Source organism: Protobothrops mucrosquamatus, unplaced genomic scaffold, assembly GCF_001527695.2.
Source record: "Protobothrops mucrosquamatus isolate PMUCROS unplaced genomic scaffold, P.Mucros_1.0 scaffold966, whole genome shotgun sequence".
In the NCBI taxonomy this organism is placed as follows: domain Eukaryota; kingdom Metazoa; phylum Chordata; class Lepidosauria; order Squamata; family Viperidae; genus Protobothrops; species Protobothrops mucrosquamatus.
The window spans coordinates 391870-411976 of record NW_015387209.1 but is presented as its reverse complement, the minus strand read 5'-3'; the positions used below and the strand labels follow the sequence as shown (position 1 = coordinate 411976).

General features: G+C 36.0%; 1 protein-coding gene across 1 annotated transcript in view; it reads left to right on the top strand.

The window, feature by feature from the left end:
* OSBPL8 (oxysterol binding protein like 8) overlaps positions 1 to 10526 on the top strand; it is a 98910-nt gene extending 88384 nt beyond the window's left edge. The window contains exons 22-24 of the mRNA XM_015819682.1: positions 2285 to 2384; positions 3652 to 3754; positions 7393 to 10526. Coding sequence (XP_015675168.1) covers positions 2285 to 2384; positions 3652 to 3754; positions 7393 to 7528 — 339 coding nt within the window. The 3' untranslated portion in view covers positions 7529 to 10526. The remainder of the gene's footprint in view (positions 1 to 2284; positions 2385 to 3651; positions 3755 to 7392) is intronic.
* Positions 10527 to 20107: the final 9581 nt, after the last annotated feature.

The window sequence follows — 20107 nt, the reverse complement described above, 5'->3', positions numbered from 1 at the left end:
TATTCCACCTATTTATGTAGAATTATACTTTGTGGAGTTAGGGGTATTAATATAAGGTTACTTTTAGATGAATAATATCCTGGGATTTGGTTTGGGAAGTCCGGGTGGGGGTGGGGAGGGGTTTTTATTAATTGTGATGTATTTGTGATTGATTTCTTTTTTATGTTGAAAATAATAAAATTTTTATGAAAAAAAAAAACAAAAAACAAAAACTAGTGGTTTTTTCCCCCTTAAATATATTCTTCTTAAACAAAGCATCAGTTATCAAAACAGCTATTGTCTGAAACAAAAATAAAGTCCTTGGTAAAACATTCATTTGAATCACAAAAATTCTCCCCAGCAATGACCATTCTATTTTTGCCAACCTTAACATAACTTCTTTAACATCAATCTATTCTTCACATAATTATTTTATAACAATTATAACATATAGTTTTATAATATACAGTTCATATTTGTCATAGTAATAGCCAAATATTTGACCTTCTTCTCAATATTAAAACACATTTTATTCATCAATTCTGTTTGATCTTGTATTTCCATGTTTTTGATAAACATATCTTCCTTCAGTTTATTAATCTTAAAACCTGCTAATTCACCATATTCTTCAATTTATTCATTAATAATTCAGTTCCCTTTAAAGGGACTTCCCAAGCCAACACTAGATCATCTGCAAAAGTTCTTAATTTATGTCACCCCTTTAATCTTTACCACTACAATCTTCTCATCTTGTCTTATGTCTCTATATTTTAAGAGCTAAAGTAAAGAAGAAAAGGGACAATAGGCAACTTGTCTTTTTCTTTTTTTGTATCTCACATAGTTTGGCTAAATATCCATTAAGAATTATTTGTGCTGTCTATGAAGTATATATTGATTTCACCCATTTTATAAAATTATATCTAAAAATTCCTGTTTTTTGGAGAAGAATGTTCATATCCTTTACGCAAATTAGAATAATATTGATAAAAAATAAAATAGCCACATTATCCATTAATATAATATCTCCCATTTATAATTTCAATATCATTTTATTTTCTCTTTCTCTTCACAATTGACAAACCAACAATTTCCCTGGTTTATTCACAAATTCAAAATTACTTTGTTTTTCATAATTCAGTTTTATTTTGATTTTTTTTTATTGTAAACATGGAAATTCCTCCCAGAACATAAATTAATTTGGAAAAAATATTCATTTTAGATATTCATCTTTCCTCAAAGGTTGAGTTTTAATGACTCTCATCTAGCCATATCTAAAGAAACCTCTTTATTGAATTTATGTCTAATGTTACTAATTGAGCCATATCTTTCAGCATGAATGTATTTAAATATTTAATGGTTGATACAAATATGGTATTTATATTCCTTTAATGGATGGATAACCACATCTTCACCTACTGGCTTCAGTCTCTGTTTGGAGTAGTTAATAGAATATCCTGCTACCTTATTAGGCTTCTGTCATTTGCATCAACACTGGAATAGTAGTGTGATGTTTAGAAATAAGCAGAAGAATGTTGTAAGGCATCTTATTTTTTGTGGTAGAGCAAATCTCTGTTCACAGATTAATGTCTATATAGGCTATATTGCAATTGTCACTGTGAATGGAATCCCAAGATTCCCAGCAGCTCAAATCCTAAACCAATTGTAAAAAACTTTGTTTCTACACATTTTTACACAGAAAGAGCTGCAGTTTGGAGTCCATATGGGTTATTTTAGGATTTCCCTTTGATTCAGGGAGATTGTGACATCCAGAATCCACCCTCCAGCCAGAGTTCTCAGCTGCTATCTCTCTCTGCTTTTTCAGCCCATCATAATTCCCTACCAAAAGTTTCCTTTTCCCAACTAAAAATAGAGGAAAGTTTTGTTGCTGATTTTCAGTTGTAAATTGCACTACTGAAATTAACCAAGGCCACAAATAATACTACTTTGGGATTCATTATAATTATGAAAGGTGGCTTAATAATTTATAAATGAATAATTTTAAAAAATGATTTGCAAGTCCTGCCCATCCTTGCTGTATAGGATTGGAATCATATTTGCATTTCTGGAACCAAAAGATAATCAATTTTTTTATGCTGAAAGAAATGGCCAGAATGTTTATTTTCTCAGTTATTTTTCCTCTCAGTGTCATCTTTTGTCCTCCAGTATGGCAAGTGAAGTGGGGTTGCAAGAAGATAGGGTAAACAAAGATTTCTACCACTCATTTCTTGCACATCAGCAGAAGGCTGCTAAGCATAACTATCTTTTTGTTTCTGAGCAATAAAACTGACAAAAATGTGTATTACAGGTTACTGTTGCAAAAATAAAACGGTCTGCTAAGTCTAAGAAAGAAGAATGTGGCTTCTCCTCACCAGAACCTGATAATCCAGACTCATCAGGAAGTGAAGGTAAATGCTACATTGGTTTGCTTTGCCCTTCTTTTTAAAACTATGATGAATAAAGTACAAGCATGCCTAAATTTCATTATCTGTAAACTAAAGATACTATTTTTGATTTTTTGTTTTGGTGGCTTCAAATCATTGTTGATTCTTGGCAGTTGCCTGGTTTAGACCCTGCAGATTTCATGATAAGATTTTTTGGAGTGATTTGCTGTTGCCTCCTTCCTAGGGCTTAGAGAGATGGGCTGGCCGAAATCACTCCGCTAGCTTTATGTCCAAGACAAAAATAGACCCTTAGTGTCCAGTTTTCTAACCCAGTGCCTTAAACCACTACACCAAACGGGGTTTCCATGTTAAATTTATTTAGTATTTAATATCATCTTCTGTCAGATCATTGTCTGACAGAAGAAGAAATCAACAATGTCAAGAGATCATTGTCAATTTCAGAAAGGGGAGGCATAGCCACACTCTTCTGTGTATTAATAATTCACCTGTGGAGTAGGCTGGCTTGGTCGCTCAACAGCGAGACACTGGTGAAGCGGGCACAGCAGCACCTGCATTTTCTGCATGAGAAAAGTACATCTTCCTTCCCCTATCCTTACCACTTTCTACAGAGGGATGATCGAGAGCATCCTGTCATATTGCATTAGAGTCTGGTTTGGAAGCATCACTGCTTCAGACAGGAAGGTGGTACAGAGAGTGGTGAGGATAGCAGAAAAGATTATTGGCAGTTCACTCCCTTCTGTCCAGGACATAGCATATAAGTGTTGCTTGAGCAGGGTCCGCAGGATTGCCTGGACACTACATATCCTCTTCACGACCTGTTTTCCTTGTTAACATCTGGGAGGAGGCTCCGTGGTATCTGAAGCAGAACATCCAGATTCAGCCATAGTTTTGTTCCATACAGTATCAACCTTGTGAACTCTCAAGCTTCCTCTTTCTGCTATGTATTCAAGATGGACAGTGATTAATATTTATATGTAAGGGTATAGGTATACATATGTATGTATACAGCATGTTTATGTGTGTGTTATGTATGTGTACACTTTTGAGAGCAGGGAACAATTTCATTTTTTATGTGTCCCAGTTTGCCCTCAGTAAAAAAAAATGACAATAAAGGCTACCTGTCTGTCTTCCTGTCTATCCTGGCTTGTAAAATCATTTTTAAAATGAGAAAAAAATGAGTTTTAATTCATATATGGTAAACTAAAATAATTTGGTTTCTACATGGTTTATATATTTTACCTGTTTGACTAATTTTGAATTACTTCTGAAGCACAACTCAAACATAACACAAGAATCCGAAAGAAAACAGTAGACCTTGCTGAACTGCAAAGTGCCATTGAATCTATAAAGTTAACACAGGAAGATATTCGGAGGTATGTTTGCAGTACTTTTTAAAAATCACATTCCTAATGTAAACATGACGGGACTGTTACTGTTGCTCCATTAATGTTGCTCCGTACTCTCTAAATTCCCATAACGCTCCCTACTACTTCAGCATAACTTGTATTGGGCACATATCCAAAAAAAGCACTAGGTTACACTCATCCCTCATGTTATACTCAAAGCATACATCTCTGGGTTCTAGAGATATTATTGAAAACATAGATTGTGTTTGACACTGTTACTTTGCTGCATGGTAGCCTCCATTTCATTTAAGTAAAATAAAATCAGGTGGGGCAGAAAATTGTGGGCATTAAGGGGGAAATGTAACTAAGTACATAAAAACTTAAAGATGTCAATTTATTGACCTGGGATTTAGAGCAAACCTTGACCCTTTAAATGTCTCGATAACTAAAACTCTGGTGAGAGATAATGCTACAGTTATGTTCTCTTAATCAGTATATGATCTGACTAAAGTACACATTTTCATATGATAATTTTTTAAGTTACTGCTTAAAACATTTCTATCATGCCTTTCAGTTTCAAAATGCAAAACTACTGAAAATCAGAGATCAATGCAAAAAAAAGGTAACATTTTAATAAAAAAAATATATATGGGGACATACATACTAATATCTTGGTGTGAAAGCAAAGACTTTTCCAAGATTTTCCCTTTATTATTAGGTATAGTGCAAAACAAAATGTGTGGAATGAAGGGAAAGAAGATTTAGCATAGATGAATTAGGTAGTAGGTACACTTCCTTTAAATGCAATTGATACATGTTCATATCTTTATATTCTTTGAAGATCCTTACTCTGTAGCATATTTATTCTATGTAATTTCACAAATACTTCAGGCTACTTCTTGTTTAATTTCATGCATAAATATATGTATTTGCATCATCTAATAAGGCCCCTTTATGTAGATTTCACTTTCATATTTTGAGGTCAATTTGTTTTTCTTCCAAATTGATGATAACACTGAAAATGTTATATGGTTGGGTAGTGAAATGTCTGCAAGAAAACAAGCTCAGAGAGCACTAAGGAACATAACTTGCCTTTTAGTTGATCATGCTTTAAAGTAGTCCATTGATGTTGTTGCTAGTTGTCTTCTCTTTTCTTTCATTTTTCTCAGCATTATAGATTTCTTAAAATAGCTAGACCTTTGCATAAGGTGTCCAAAGTATAATATTTTAATCCTGCTCATTTGTCCGTCAAGTGAGAATTATAGATTGATTTGTTTAATAATCCATTTATTTGTTTGTTTGGCTAACCATTCACAGAATTATTTTCCAACACTAAATTTCAAAATTCTGTTTCTTCAAAAATCAAATTTTGCTTCCATAAAGCATCACAGAATACCATTGTCTATATTATTCTGATCTTTGTAGGCAAAGATACATCCCAGCTTTTTCCAAGGCTTTCACTGCTGGTTCCTTTACTGTTGGTACTACAGGAGAAGCTATTCTTCAATATCTTTACTGTCGTTTACAAGACTGGTTGCTATACCTGTTGTTATTACAATTTTATTTAACATTAGATCCATTTTTTCATCCTGTTCCTTGACTTTCATTACTACAGCTTGCAGATCCTTTGCATTTTCTGCTATCAAAATAATGTTATCAGCATAACACAGGTTATTGATTTTTCTTCCTCAAGTTTTAAAACAACTTCTTCCCATGCAGCTTCCCCCAATATATAGTCAGCATATAGTTGAATAAATAAAGGGAGAATAGCCAGCCTTGTCTTAATCGTTTGCTGATTTTCTGTCTTTTGCCATATTCTGTCCTTCATGGCTGTATATAGGTTTCTCATGAGATATTCTGGGATTCCCATTTATTTTAATAAGTAAATGGGAATCCCAGAACATGAGGTGAGCATTTGCCTACTTACAGAAAAGGATACATATTTTTCTAAGTACATATACCTTTTTTTTAGTAAGAGTTAAACTTTCAGATTCAGTAAACCATTCAGAAGCTTTGTGGGACATCATGTCATCCTGAAGCTGAGCTTATAATGAGTACTTTTTCTGCCAGAAATAGTGCTTTGTAAGCTTCAGAAGTAGATCCAAATGCCTTGTACTGACCCAATGAAGAACAGTATGAATTTGTTTCTTTAAATATACTTACAATAGACATAAAACATAATTACAATAGTAAGAGAGTTTGTGAATTCTCCAAGAACTATCCATAATCTTGCAATACTGTGACCTACATTATGATCTGAACTTCACTAAAATCCTGTTAATAGATAAAAAGATCCTTGTTAAACAAACACTGTACGGCCATGGTGCCCACATCAAGGATGAAAATAGTCAAAATTGGAGGTCTTGATTTAAGCTCTTCTTCATTTGTATGTTATGATGTGTATAAAGGAGCAGGGGTTTGATCATACTGCTGCTACGCTATCTTGACTGTTTTGACACACACATTCCCCTGGAGAAACTATTGGTATGCTTGTCAAGTCTTTATTCAATACACAGTGAATCAATATTCAGTACCTTCTCTGACATTTGGAGTATTTCATCCCTTCAAAATGGTTTAATGTACTTTAAATGTTATCATGCTCTAATGAAAAAACAACAAGGTAGATATTTAAAGTTATCATGCTAACTAATAGGAAAAAAGATTATTTTTTTAAAATCTGAATTTGCTTCTGATTTGGGAGCCAAGTCAGAATGTAGTACACTTGTCGTGATATGAATTATAGGGGGTTATTTCTGGAATCCAGACCAGGCAACCTTCCAGAATGCTTATTGGATTTTCTGATAGGTGAAGTGAATCTCCATTCATCTCACTCTCACAATTGTGATGCTGATTGGCAAGGGTTTAATGAATTTGTGGATTTTTTAGGAAATACAAGCCGATAGCTATTTATTGGCTACATTTATTTCTATGTTACCTTTAATATATTTAATATTTATATACTTAAATATTTAAAATTTGATCCTCTACATGTCAAACCCTATTAAGCCACTTGGAATTGCGGGTCAAGATATGCACTATCATCTATTCATGTGATACTTAATAAATATGTGACTGTACAGTACGTGTATGATAGTAAAACATAAATTATTGGACGGAACGTAAGTCATAGGTTAAAAATTAATTCAGAGGTAGTTTAAAAAATTATTGAATATATGGAGAGAAGAATTGCATGAATATGTTTTTTTAAATGTAATAAATGCTACAATTAAAAGATGGAAGAGACTGCCTAGCCTTCTAAAGAAGCAATCAGTCCAGTGTGAGTTTTTTTTTTACACAACTCTTTTGAAATGTATAAGAGCAATGCTTCAATAACTTTGTTTCAGTATTCCATTATCCAGTCATCCTCTTTTTACTTTACACATATCTATATCAACTATATAGCATGTCTTATACCTTGCTAGAATAATGTTGTACCAGAATTTCCCCATTATTTTAATTTAGAAGCTGATAAATTACTGCAAAGTCCAATTAACTTGAGAACTAAGCATTTTAAAATTCCAGTGTACTACCCTGCTTGAGAAATCATTGTTATGAAATTAAAGTTGTCTGTCCAATCATTTTTTCAAATTTTTGATGGGTCTATAATGCTTACTTAAAAATTGGCAATCTGTGGATTTAACTAAATTCATTGTTTTTTTAAATAGGGACATTACAGCATTAAGAACACGAATGACTTCAAGTTTGCCAACGCCAGATAATAACTTCTTTCAATTCAAGCACTATGTCTTCATTTTGCTGATGGTTCTTCTGCAACTTATAATCAATTACTTATTCAAATAGAATATCTGGACAGAAGAATATCTATGAAATAGAATTATTACGGGATTATTATCTTCATGGGACCATCTTTAAAGCTTGGTTTGGCTTCAAATAAGGCAATATTATCTAGGGGCCCAGAAGATTCAGACCTTTGACTCAAAAGATCGGGCTCATATGGAATAGTTTATTATTCCATCCTAGCCAGATGACATGGACAATGCTTATGTGCCAGTACTTCCTCTTCACATCTTCCAAATGCTGGATAACTGCCTTGCATGTTCTAAGGTGTCATAAACTATTATAAATACCAATATAGAATATACCAGTTTGGAATTTGAGGACCCTGTTTTGTTATAATCAATCCCTATTGGACATGCTAGCAAAAGAAGTAAATTTTGACCTAAGACTTTTCTTCCTAAGTTTAATCAACCTTACTTCAATAAGAAAATAATGCCAAGGGATAACTGCAGAAAAATTAAACTACTCAGCTGTTCATGGTCATTACGAACATGTAAGCTATTAATCATCAACATCACATTAACTGCATCAATTTTCAGGGATAGTTAATGAGGGTTTTTCCCTTAGTTTGTAACAGTGGATCTTTGCTAATAGTATTAGTCAGTTTAAGAGAAAAAACATTTCATTCCAGAGAAGTAAACCACTTTTGTGCCAAGCAGTATTTTGATTCCTTTCTTCCCAAATTGAAACTCTTATTGACTGTTACTGTTTATTTAACTTTAGGGATGCTAATAATGAGATGCAGAGGAATAGAAACTACATTATTTAGACAATGTAAAAAAGAAAGCTATTTTAAGTTAATCATAAAATTCTTAGGATTTACATATAAGATCCTATCTGTATTTTAAAAGTATGTTAACATTTATTTTGTCCTTTCACGTTACATAATTTGAACATAACTGCATCTGAATATTTATACTGTAAAAATAAATTTTGGGTAGCAACATTTTAGTTCCAAGAATAAGTGACTCTGGAAAGTTCATCTGCTACTCAGTTTCTGTTTAAGAAATATTTGGCTTTAAATGCTTCAGAATATAGCACATTTACCCTTATTTTCTTTATGCTAAAATATTGAGCTGTTTTTACTCTGTAAGTAAATTCAGCAAATCTGGATTGGGCTGCATTAAATTTAAAAAGATAGATCAAATTACAGCTACATTACTCCCGCTATTCTGTTTTTTTATATTTTACATAGTATTTACTGAATACTTATAGTCAATTTACAGAACAGCAAGAAGCATATATCTTACATGATTTATATATTTATAGCAAATATAAAGTTTTCATTTAGAGATACATAATTTACATTTGGTCAGTTCAGGATTCTAGTACTTCCATCCCAAACCTACCTGTTTTAAAGATGTTGGAATACTTCAAAATGGAGTTTCTAACATCTGGGAATTATTTTTCCAACATCTTCTGAGAATACCAGAATGAAAAAAGTAGCTGTAGCCCACAGTTACAGTTTCCTGCCTGCCTTAAATTATTATGTTTTAAAAGTGCTACAGTTTAGAATGAAAAATGTATTAGCGTTGGAGTAAACTGGTTGAATGCAGCCATAATTCAGATGCTTTATAAATTGATTGAAATGCAGTTACTGGTATGTATGATTTTATAAAAGAATAGCATAAAGTACAAATACATATGTTCTGATTTACATTTATTTATATGCATTTGGAGCAACTACCTATCTGTACATAAATGTTCAGTGATTGTAACTGTTGGATTTATTTGGTTTCCACTGTTTTGACAGTGTCTCCTAATATAAATACCATATTACATCTATTTCTGTCTGCTAATATGTCTTCAGTTATAGCTGAACTATTATTCAGATGCTTTCTTTTAAACATTTATCTTCTAATTTCCCAAATCAGTTACATTTTCAGTTACATTGTCCGTATTACTGGAGTCTAAAGCACTCCTGTGTCAAGCACAGCTTAAAAGCTTAACATTTTTTTTGCATCTTCAAGTAAGTTCCTGGTGTGAACTGAGGAATCTGTTGCCTAACTACTTTTTGTACGATATGTCTGGTTATAACCCAGTCAATACAATGTTTATATGATATTTAGTTTTATGAATATGATTCTACATTCTTTCATCTAGATTTTTTCCTGCATATACTAATAAGGAAACTGTGACCTGACAGTTTGTAGACCTCTAAGGCAATAGTTTCCCTATGACGTTTAGTACTTAAAAGTAAAAAATAATCAGAATTGTGTGTTGACTTGTTTGTGTGTTTGTTTAAAAAAAATGCACTATAAGCCTTCAATGTGCCATGTAATCATCAATATAACTACAATGAAATGTGTTGTGTAAAATAGTAAGTAGACTACTTGCAATATATAATTCTTGTATCCTACAGTGGGCTGCTTTTTAACTTTTAGTTATCGCTTAAGAGTACAATATACTCATTTTTCATGAAAAAGTTTCTTTTGACAACTATTCTGTAAAATATATCAAATGATTTTACAGCTCACTACCCTCCTGTGCCTTCATGAAGATCTTCTTGCCAACTCAACATTAATGAAATGGGATGAGAGTAAAAGTTGTTTTATTCACCATGATGTTATTTCTTGTCTGGATGGATGTTTCTTCTTTAGAATTTTTAATGCTATTATATATATATAGGATACCTAACTGTGAACTAAGTGAGTTACTGTGTTTCTTTCCTAATTTTTTTGGCATCTTTTGAGAGTGGGTGATAAGATACTTGATTTATAACAGTGCCTTGATGGAGTTCGCACAGCAATGAGGTATGTATATATAAGTATATTTTCAAAGTTGTACCATATCTATTCAAAAATGTTGTGGTATCTGTTACTTTCAATTTTAATTTGGGAAAAATGTAAAAGGATGTATAATTACAGAAAAATACATCAGTTTTTTTTTCTTTTGATAACTATGAAGGACCCAATATTGGAGTACATATTCTTGTACAATGAAACTGCAATGTTGTTTGTTAATACTAAAAAATAGCCATAATAAAATTCTAACCACTGACAACCAGCTTCATTTTTTTTGTTTTAACAAAGTGTAGATTTCTGAGCAAAATGACTGAGGATTAAAATAAAAATATGTACAATGTTTCAATGGGAAAGACCTGTTCTAATATTTCCTTGTGTAGATTAAGTATCCACTTGTGTAATGGATGTAAATCTTGGCTATTTAAACGAGTAGCCTTCCACTCTACTTGAAATCTTCATTTTTTCCCCTAGTTTCTGGAATAAACTTGTTAGCATTTTTAATTATCTTGCCCTTTTTATTTTAACACTCTGGATTTTTATACTGCTTCACATTTTTTTAATTGAAAATAGGCTGTTGTATGTTAAGGACCAATGTTTAATCCAATGCATATTATACATGTAATGAAAAAATATGAAAACATTTACTCATATGTATGTATGCAGGAAACTCCTATTTCTGTTAAGTTTCCTATTTTTGCCTATCATGTAAAATACCATTATTATTGCACTGTTTTCTTTGCAAATCATGCTGCATGCAGTGTGATGGAGGAAATGAATTCCTTTGAATGTACTGGATTTGTGTGTTTCATGCATAATTATATAGCTGAGTTCAAAAATTTGTTTAGAAGTACATTTGTAAATTTAAAATTTTACCACTGGTCAGTAGTTTTGTACAATTATAGAATAAAAAGCTGTAATCAATAATAATACATTGTGTTTGAACTTTACTTGTAAAACGTTTAAGTACAATTTCTTGATAATGCAGTACTGCCGGAGGGCATGTAATGAAGATATATAAAAAAAAACACAGTCTACTTCTATTTAGCATAATCACTGAATTTGATAAGGTCATTTTGGAAAGATTGAAACAGACTTATTTAAGCAACATAAGCAACACCATGTTATTCTGTTCAATCCAAATCTATAGCATCCCTGCATAGAACAGAATACAGATCTGTTTGGAGACACTTAGTAGATGAATAGATTGAACACCACCTGAATATGCACAGCCCTTCCAGAAATTAATTCCTATCTTCTCTCACCTAGTCAAATTGTCTTGATTTTTGAAACAGCTAAAGAAGTCAGATTCAACTGATATTGGAGAGGACACCAGAAAATTCCAGGGTTATATAAGATAGATATTGAAGTAAAAAAACACCCTAAAAGAAAGCAATAAAAATTAATTCCATCATATTGTCAAGAGTCAATTCAAGATAATGTATACATTTTTATTAAAAATTAATAGTTTAAATATACATTATATATGGTTGGATTAATGCTGATGTTTTCTCTTGCAATAATTGTTATCTGAAAGCAAAATATCCTTTTATATAGCAGACGTTATTTCTATTCCTGAAGAATATAGTTTCTTAGGCAAAATTGGCAGTTCTGTTTTGTCAGTTACATACACATACGTGTGTGTGCACATACACACAAAAGGGGAGAGAGCTTCTGATAATGGACTCAAAAGTTTTATTGGAGTCATAAATCTTTCAAAAAGTAACACAAAACATGCAGCAAACTCAGAAACTCATTTCTCAGAAATCAACAAGGGAGAAAACAGTACAGAAGCAGTTTCTAAATGCCATTATATGGCTTCATAGTCTTAACATTACTTCAGAGATAAGGGACAGGGATAGACTTTGTCATTGTAGCTCCGATTTCATAATTAATTGCCCCTTTCATCTCATTCAAAAGTGGCTGTTTATAATATTTCTTAATATTCATCCTCATCTGGGGTATGTGATGAGGCTGGAACATCCAGAATTCCCAGCCACTATACCCATACACTCTGAATGAAGGCTGCAAAATCATCCTCTATTTAAAATGAAAGATAATCAAGGGAGTGTCTTCAAAAGACTTATTAAAAGTCAATTAAAAATAGCCAAAGCTGGTGAGATACAGTATACAGGTAATCCCCGAGTTATGACAGTTCAGTTAATGACCATTCAAAGTTATGACCTAACCCCCAAGTACTTACGATGCAGTCACAAAATTATGAATGTTGCAGCACCACGGCAATCGTTCACACCAACGCCCGCAGAGCTCTGCAACATTCAGCCTGCCTATTCCCTACCCCCCCCCCCCCGCTCGCTGAGTTTCTACAGGCACTAGGCCTGTGGATATTCACCTTGCGAAGATCCAGGGAGCCTTCCGTTTCTTGACCTGTTCAGTGCTTCAAGCCTTTGGTGCATTTGCAGAAAATGGAGACCTAATTTACCACAAGATCATGCGAAATCAGTAGCATGAGATTTTGCACACTAAACTCGCCTGAACTCAAGGTACTTTAGGCCTCTGTTCTCTGCAAATGGAGGCCTGGACGAGATCTGTGACAAAAGGCTTTGCAAACGGAAGGAAGGCCTGAAACATCGAAGCCTTCCCTCCATTTGTAAAGTCTTTTGCCATCTTTGCAAAAAGCCTTTGCCAATGAGAACAGAGGCCAGGAGGGATACAATCTGGGACTCTGTTTACGTCAGCAAAGCCTTTTCCTCAGGCACTTTGCTAACGAGAGCAGAGGCCAGGACGGCTGTGTGCGTCCCTCTGGGCATCCATTCTCATCAGCAAAAGGCTCTCCAGGGCTCTGTTTTCATTAGCATAGAGCTTGAGGCCTTTCCGATGAGGATGGAGGCCCAGAGGGACATGCGCACCTCTCCGGGGCTCCATTTTCACCAGCAAAGTGCTTGAGGCCTTTGCTGATGAGAACAGAGGCCCGGAGAGGTGCAGGCATCCCTCCAGGCCTTCTTCAAGCACTTTGCCTACGAAAATGGAGACCCAGAGGGGAGCATGCATCCCTTCGGTCCTCCTTTTTCATTGACAAAATCCTCCTCAAGCTTTATGGGGCTTTTTGTAGCACTTTTCGGCCAGAGGCCAAAAGCTTCTGGGAGCCATGATCTTGTGCGACTTCAGGCACCCATCTGCTTTTGCAAAAAGTGGGTGCCTGAAGTCCCACAAGATCAGGGCACCCAGAAGCTTTCAGTCTGTGCACAAAAAGTGTTTGCATGCCAACGGGAGGCTTGAAGCAACACGATTTTGCTGTCCCAAAAGCATATAAATGCTTTTCTGGGGTGAGCCTGGAAGCCTTTGGAGGAGACTCATCGAGGCTGCCTGCCGTTCCCCAACCTGAGATGCCTCATGTGCACTTAACGACCCACACATTCGATTAGCGAATGCATGGGTGAAGAGGGAGTGATCACGGTCAAGTTACACCATTCACTCCTACGAATCCTTGGATTTCAAATGTAACTGGCAGGCTCCATTACATTTGTAGCTCGAGGACTACTTATATTGCATTTGTAATCTCATGTTTTCCCAGCTTTTCTTCCACCTTTTCCCCCTAATCAGATTGACCTTGTTAGAAGGAAATATAAATAATCTGTCTTGTGAATGGGAGGGCAATCTGGAAGCTCTCTGCCATATTCATTCTTTGTTGTTGACAAAAGGGAACCCTGGAATTCTTACAAAAGAACACAAAAAACAACCACAATACAATCCTGCTAGTATCTTTTATTCACACACTGTTTAGTTGCTAAAGGCAGAAAAACAATATTACTGTGTTTTCCTGAAAATAAGACCCGGTCTTATACTGGTTTCCAAAAGAGGCACTAGATCTTATTTTCAGGAGGTGTCTTATTTTTTTCTCTACACCTGCTTTGCCTCGTGGCGGCGGCACTGACAGCAACATCCACTAGGAGCCCGGTGCCATCACTGCCACGAGGCGAGGCAGGTGGGGGAGAGCTGTCCCATGTGCACTCTACCCACTTACTGCAGGACCGCAGCAGCCAGACCTTTCACGCCCCAACATCTGTCGCTGCTTGTGGCAGGATGCCATGTGGCAAGTTGCGCCAGGGCTGCCACCACCACAAGCAATAGCAGAATCTCCTGGAGATGGCCTTGTCGGTGCCAGCTGCGCACTATTTAACTCTAAGTGCCTAGATCAGAGCCTCGGGTTTAAAGGAGACTGCTTCGAGGTTGCAGCTCTGAGGGGGAAACAGCAGTGGAGCGCTTCGCTCGTTACCTGGCCTGCCCCATTGCAGCCACCATCCCTGCATGGAGCCTCCGCCTCCTTACCAGTCCAAGGCTCAGGTCTTGGTGCTTAGGTTTAAATAGCACACAGCTGGTGCTGGCGGGACCATCCCAGGGGGATTCTGCTGTTGTGTTGCTGCTGCTGCTGGGCTAGCCTAGGCTGGGCTGGGCTGGGCCATGCCTGCCACTGCCTCCCAAGCCAGCCGATGTGCATGAAAATCCTGGACAGCAGATGAAGGTGGAGCTTGGGAGACAGCAGCGGGGCATGGCCCAGGCCGGCCGAGCAGCAGCAGCAACAGCAGAATCCTCCCCCTCGGGACGGAGCACTCTGCCACTGCTGCTGCTTCCCAAGCCAGCTAACATACATGAAAATCCTGAGCAGCAGGTGAAGGTGGAGTTTGGGAGACAGCGGCGGGGCAATGCCCGGGCCAGCCCAGCAGCAGCAACAGCAGAATCCCTCCCTGGGATGGAGTGCTCTGCTGCCGCCCGGGATGGAGATCACACAGAGACTGGAAGCTCCGTCTCTTTGCGAATGGGGCGCTTTGAAATGAAATGATTAGCTCTGTCTCACAACGTCCCATTCGCAAGAGACAGAGCTGCCAGTCTCCATCAGATCTCCGTTCAGGGGAAAAGTGTTTGGGCACCTATAGGGTGCTTCGGAACTGACCGAATCACTTCATTGCGAAGCACCCCATAGGCGTACAAATAATTCCCCCTGCCTCTACCTCCGTGTATGGATTTTCCTGCTCTTTGCCAAGGGGCCAGTGGGCTGCAACTGCTGCCAGACACCGACAGCCCCTGCACACTCGCCACCACTTGTGTTGGCCATGCCCACCCCTCAGGCTTATTTTTGGGGTAGGGCTTATATTAGGCCCACCCAAAAAAATCAGACTCAGGCTTATTTACGGGGTGGGTCTTATTTTCAGGGAAACACGGTATATTAATCACAAAGCTAAGATCAAGACATTGATTACTGTCAATGACTCCTGTTAACAGGATGAGAGATTCTAGGCTTCATAAATAAAATGCCTTAGAAGCAAACTGAAAAGAAGTATCTAAATATTCTGAAATAGCATTTAGCATTTTCACATGCCACTAAAAATAGATATTCTGTTTTTAATAAAGATTTCCTTGCATTAACTATATCTTTCCATTGACCTTCAAATATTTTAGCAAGTAACCTTTTTTCCAGTATCAACTATCATTTATCATTTTTTTCTTCCGCTACCTGAGCATATTTCGAGTCATTAATATGCACGGCTCTCTCTTTTATGTAGCCTCTTATTTGTTTCTTTACCTTTGCTAGAACAGTTAACCAGGCTCTTGAAATCTAGGCAGTTCAGAATCAGCTGTGATGACAATATTTGGCACAAACAGGTTCTTAGGAGGAACACTCCCATCAGTTATTATTTCATTCAGATTGCTGTTAATATAAAACTCAGGGACTAAGGGATGAAAAAAGTGGGTTCAGGGATACTATGGCTGGGAGCCCCAGTTGCCCATTGTTGATGTGTAGGTCAGGGGCCAGCTTCTTAACATATTCTTACCCTATAATATAAATCATCATTTATGGACAATTTGGAAAAATAAATACTAATTAATCAGTAAAGCAACAAAGTGCTTAGCAGATGAGTCAAACTACCTGTTAATTATCAGCAAAGATAAAAGAAGCTACTATTAAGGTATTACAGAGTTGGCATTTTATGTTTATTTATAAAGTCTTCTGTGAAACTTTAGAGCAGACCTGGGCAGTCGGGCCCAGGGCATCGACAGCATCAGGGGTTGGGCAGAGGGGGAGGACAGGGCATCAGTGCAACAGTGGTGGCAGAACAGCAGCGACCCTCCACAACAGTCCAGTTTCTTATGTGGCCTTTGGGAAAATTAATTGCCCACCTCTGCCTTAGAGGGATTATTAAATTCACATTCTAGTTTAAGTGGTGTATGAACCAGGCAAACTTTTTTCTGCACTTTGAGATTATGTCTTCCTTCCTTCCTCCCTCCCTCCCTCCCTCCCTCCCTCCTTCTCTATAAACAGTTCCCCAAGTTTGAAGCTACATTGAACTTTAGCTTTCTTCAACCCAGATGTTTAAAATCAATCATAATTCCTACTCCACATTCTGAGTAATAAATCTGGGAGCTGCAGTACAAATATATATAAGGGCACCAGATTGGTGTATTCTATTGACACTTGCAGTTGTATGTTAAAATAGAAAAGTGGGGCAAGTTCCCATCAACAATATGATAGGAGTTTTTGCAGTCATTTCAGGAGTTGAGTTGCCAGAGGTCCTGAGATACCATCCACACTCCTAACTGCAGTCTAATCTATATAGACATTAAGCCTCCTTTCTTAATCATGTTGGGAAACAATTAATTTACAGATATAGAGAGATTTCCTTTGCAGCAAAGATAAGATTCCTTGCAGAGAATTTTAAAAAACAAAACAAAAAAGAGAAACTTTGATTTAAAGATTCAGGAATCTTTTGCAAAAAGAGTAAGAAAGAGAAGATTTAAGAAAGTTTTAAAATAGATAAGGGAGAGTCTCTTTTATTTTTTTTTAATATTTATCATTTTCTTTTAACAAAAATGCTTTGGTTTAATTTTAATTTGCACTAAACCAATTAAAGCGATCAGTCCTTTATGGGAATGCTTGCCATTACAGATGCACCTAATTGGTGGACTTTACATAACAAAAGATATGGTAATGAATTAGATTGTGATGTTTCATTGCCATGGAGATATTTTGTGTGCTATGGCTTGAAGTTATGGAGAGTTACTAAAAAAAAATGCAAAAACCAAGAAAATACAGGAGGGAGTCACTAAAGCAACTGCTAGAAAAAATATTTACATCAGATATTCTTCATATATTATTTGAACAGGTGGAAGATAAATGGGAAGCTTTTGAAAAAAATGGATGAAAGATTTGTAAAATTGAGATAGGAGATGAAAGAAGATACTAAAAATATGGAAATTTCTGTAAAACAAATGGAGAAAAATAGTGACAAACTGAACGAATCAAGATGCTCTATAGTAATAACATCAAACGTCTGGATGAAGATAATCACTTCAAGCTGACAACATCAAGTATACTGAAGTCAAGATAAAGGTTAGAAGTGAATACATCAAGAGAGTGAAGGTTTTAAAGTCCAAACTCAGTGGAGGAAATACATAAAGGCAATCAACACCTGGCAATTCCAGTCATTAAGTACACAGGTGGAATAGTGGAATATCTGAAGGGCAGTAAAGAAGATGCACTAAAGCTAGTATACCAGGAGGGCCTACTGAATACTGAAGAGATCACAATGGCCTACAAGAAAGACCAAATGAAGAACAGAAAAGAGATATGGGAAGATAAAGTATTACGTGGCCAGTAGATTAAAAATAACAGACAAACCAGGTAATAACAAGACCTGGAAATGGTTAAGAGCAGGAAAGTTGAAGAAAGAGACAAAGTGGCTAATTCTGACTGCACAAAACCAAACCCTAAAAACAAATCCATTCAAAGCTAGAATTGAGAAGGCAGATAGACATCCACTTCTGCAAAGAAGCTGAAGAAACAGTGGACAACCTGGTTAGCTGCTGCAAGAACACTGCACAGACTGACTACAAAAATTGGCATGACAAAATAGCAACTATGATGCATTGGAAAATCTGCAAGAAATACCATTTTTTGACAGCAAGAACTAGTGGGACCATAAAATGGAAGAAGTCATAGAAAATGAAGATGGGACTTTAGAATTCAAATAGACAGGCACCTGCCACATTACACCCCAGTAACAATTGTTGATAAGAAAGACAAAAAAAGTTGGATAGTGAATGTGGCAGCTCCTAGAGACAGCAGAAGAGAAGAGAAAGAATTCAAGAAGATAATACAAAGATCCGCAAATAGAAATAGAACTGTGGCAAAATAAAGCAAAGGTAGTACCAATAGTAATAGGGTGCAAACTCAAAAACATCTGGAACTCCACTTGAACACCATCAGCATTGACAAAATCACCATCAGTCAATTACAAAAGGCAGCTTTACTCAGAACAGCTTAGAGCCTGCAATGATATCTCTAACACAATACACAGTATCCACAATTGTCTATCTCAGGTCTTTGGGAAGGACACAGTAGGTGGATAAAAATGCCAAATCTAGTCAGAACATCTGGCTGACTGTAAAATTAATCATAGTAATATAATCGCTCCCAAATTGGTTTGAACTGGCTTCTTTAAAGACATAACTTGGCATGCAGTAATATAATTCATCTGAAATCTATATAAGATTAGAACTGAGTAAGACTGTAGAGTTTGTATATTTTAAAAAAATGTATGTATGTATGTATGTATGTATGTATGTATGTATGTATGTATGTATGTATACAAACACAAATAAATACAAACAAAACCAAAATGTCTTAATCACTTAAATTACTTTCAGTTTAGATCAATATAATTGTAATAATGTACTGTAGATTAGGACATTCTTATGTTATACTTATTTACATGTCTAGGAAAACAGTGGCCTTCACAAAATCAGTAGACCCCAATTCCCAACAGACTCAAGCAAAGAGCTAATATTTAGACATGATAGGAAGTCTAAGCACACAACCTCTACTAAAGCTTTTGTTAGTACTTAATGAGGAAAGGGCTGTAGGCTGTAATGGGCAAGGTGATAGGGCAAACTGGAATGTTTTATTCTTTGGATTGTTTCTTAACTGTAAATTAGGAATTTGTATCACAAATTTTAAAAATTTCTTATCTTGAGGTGATAGAAATCATAACTGATTTTCAGCACCCATGGTCAAAACTAGACAAAGAAATGAATTGTAGGCCACTTGTTATGCAGTTGACCAATGATGGCTGGTGGACCATAGGTTGCTTGAATAGAAAGAAAATTAAACAAATAAAACAAAAAATATTTTGTACAGGTGGCCAAAAGGAGTGAATTTGAAGCAATACTGTGGGGAATTGCTGTGTACTTTTAGTTAATATAGTTCCATTTTTGTTTCAGAAGCAGTATGATGTTCTCTATTGGATACTGGCATTTTACGCATCTCACCTTGAAATCTTTGATGAAGATATGGCTGAATATGCAGCCACTGCGGCACTCTATGCAATATACTCAACAGAGTTTTTCAATAATTTGCACAGCTCTTATTCATATATATCCTTAAAAAGGCAGCTAGGGCAATAAAAAAACCCTAAACAATTACAAAGATATATGATCAGAATATTAGCAAAGGCTACAAAAATCCACAACATTGTTTATTTAATCAATTAATTTGTATGGCTGTCCATCTCAACAAATAACTCTGGACAGCAACAAATATTAAAATAAAATTGAAGCAATCACAATCAACAATACAAAAACTAAAATACATTGCAGCTAAGGAAGGTATCAAAATTGAGTCACTACCATAGCCAGATCATGGCATCCGGCCCTCTCAATTCCTGGCATATAGATGGGGAAGAAATGGAGGTAGTGACAGATTTTATCTTCCTGGGCTCCAAGATCACTGCAGATGGGGACTGCAGCCCAGAAATTAAAAGACGCTTGCTCCTGGGGAGGAAAGCTATGGCAAATCTAGACAGCATACTAAAAAGCAGAGACATCA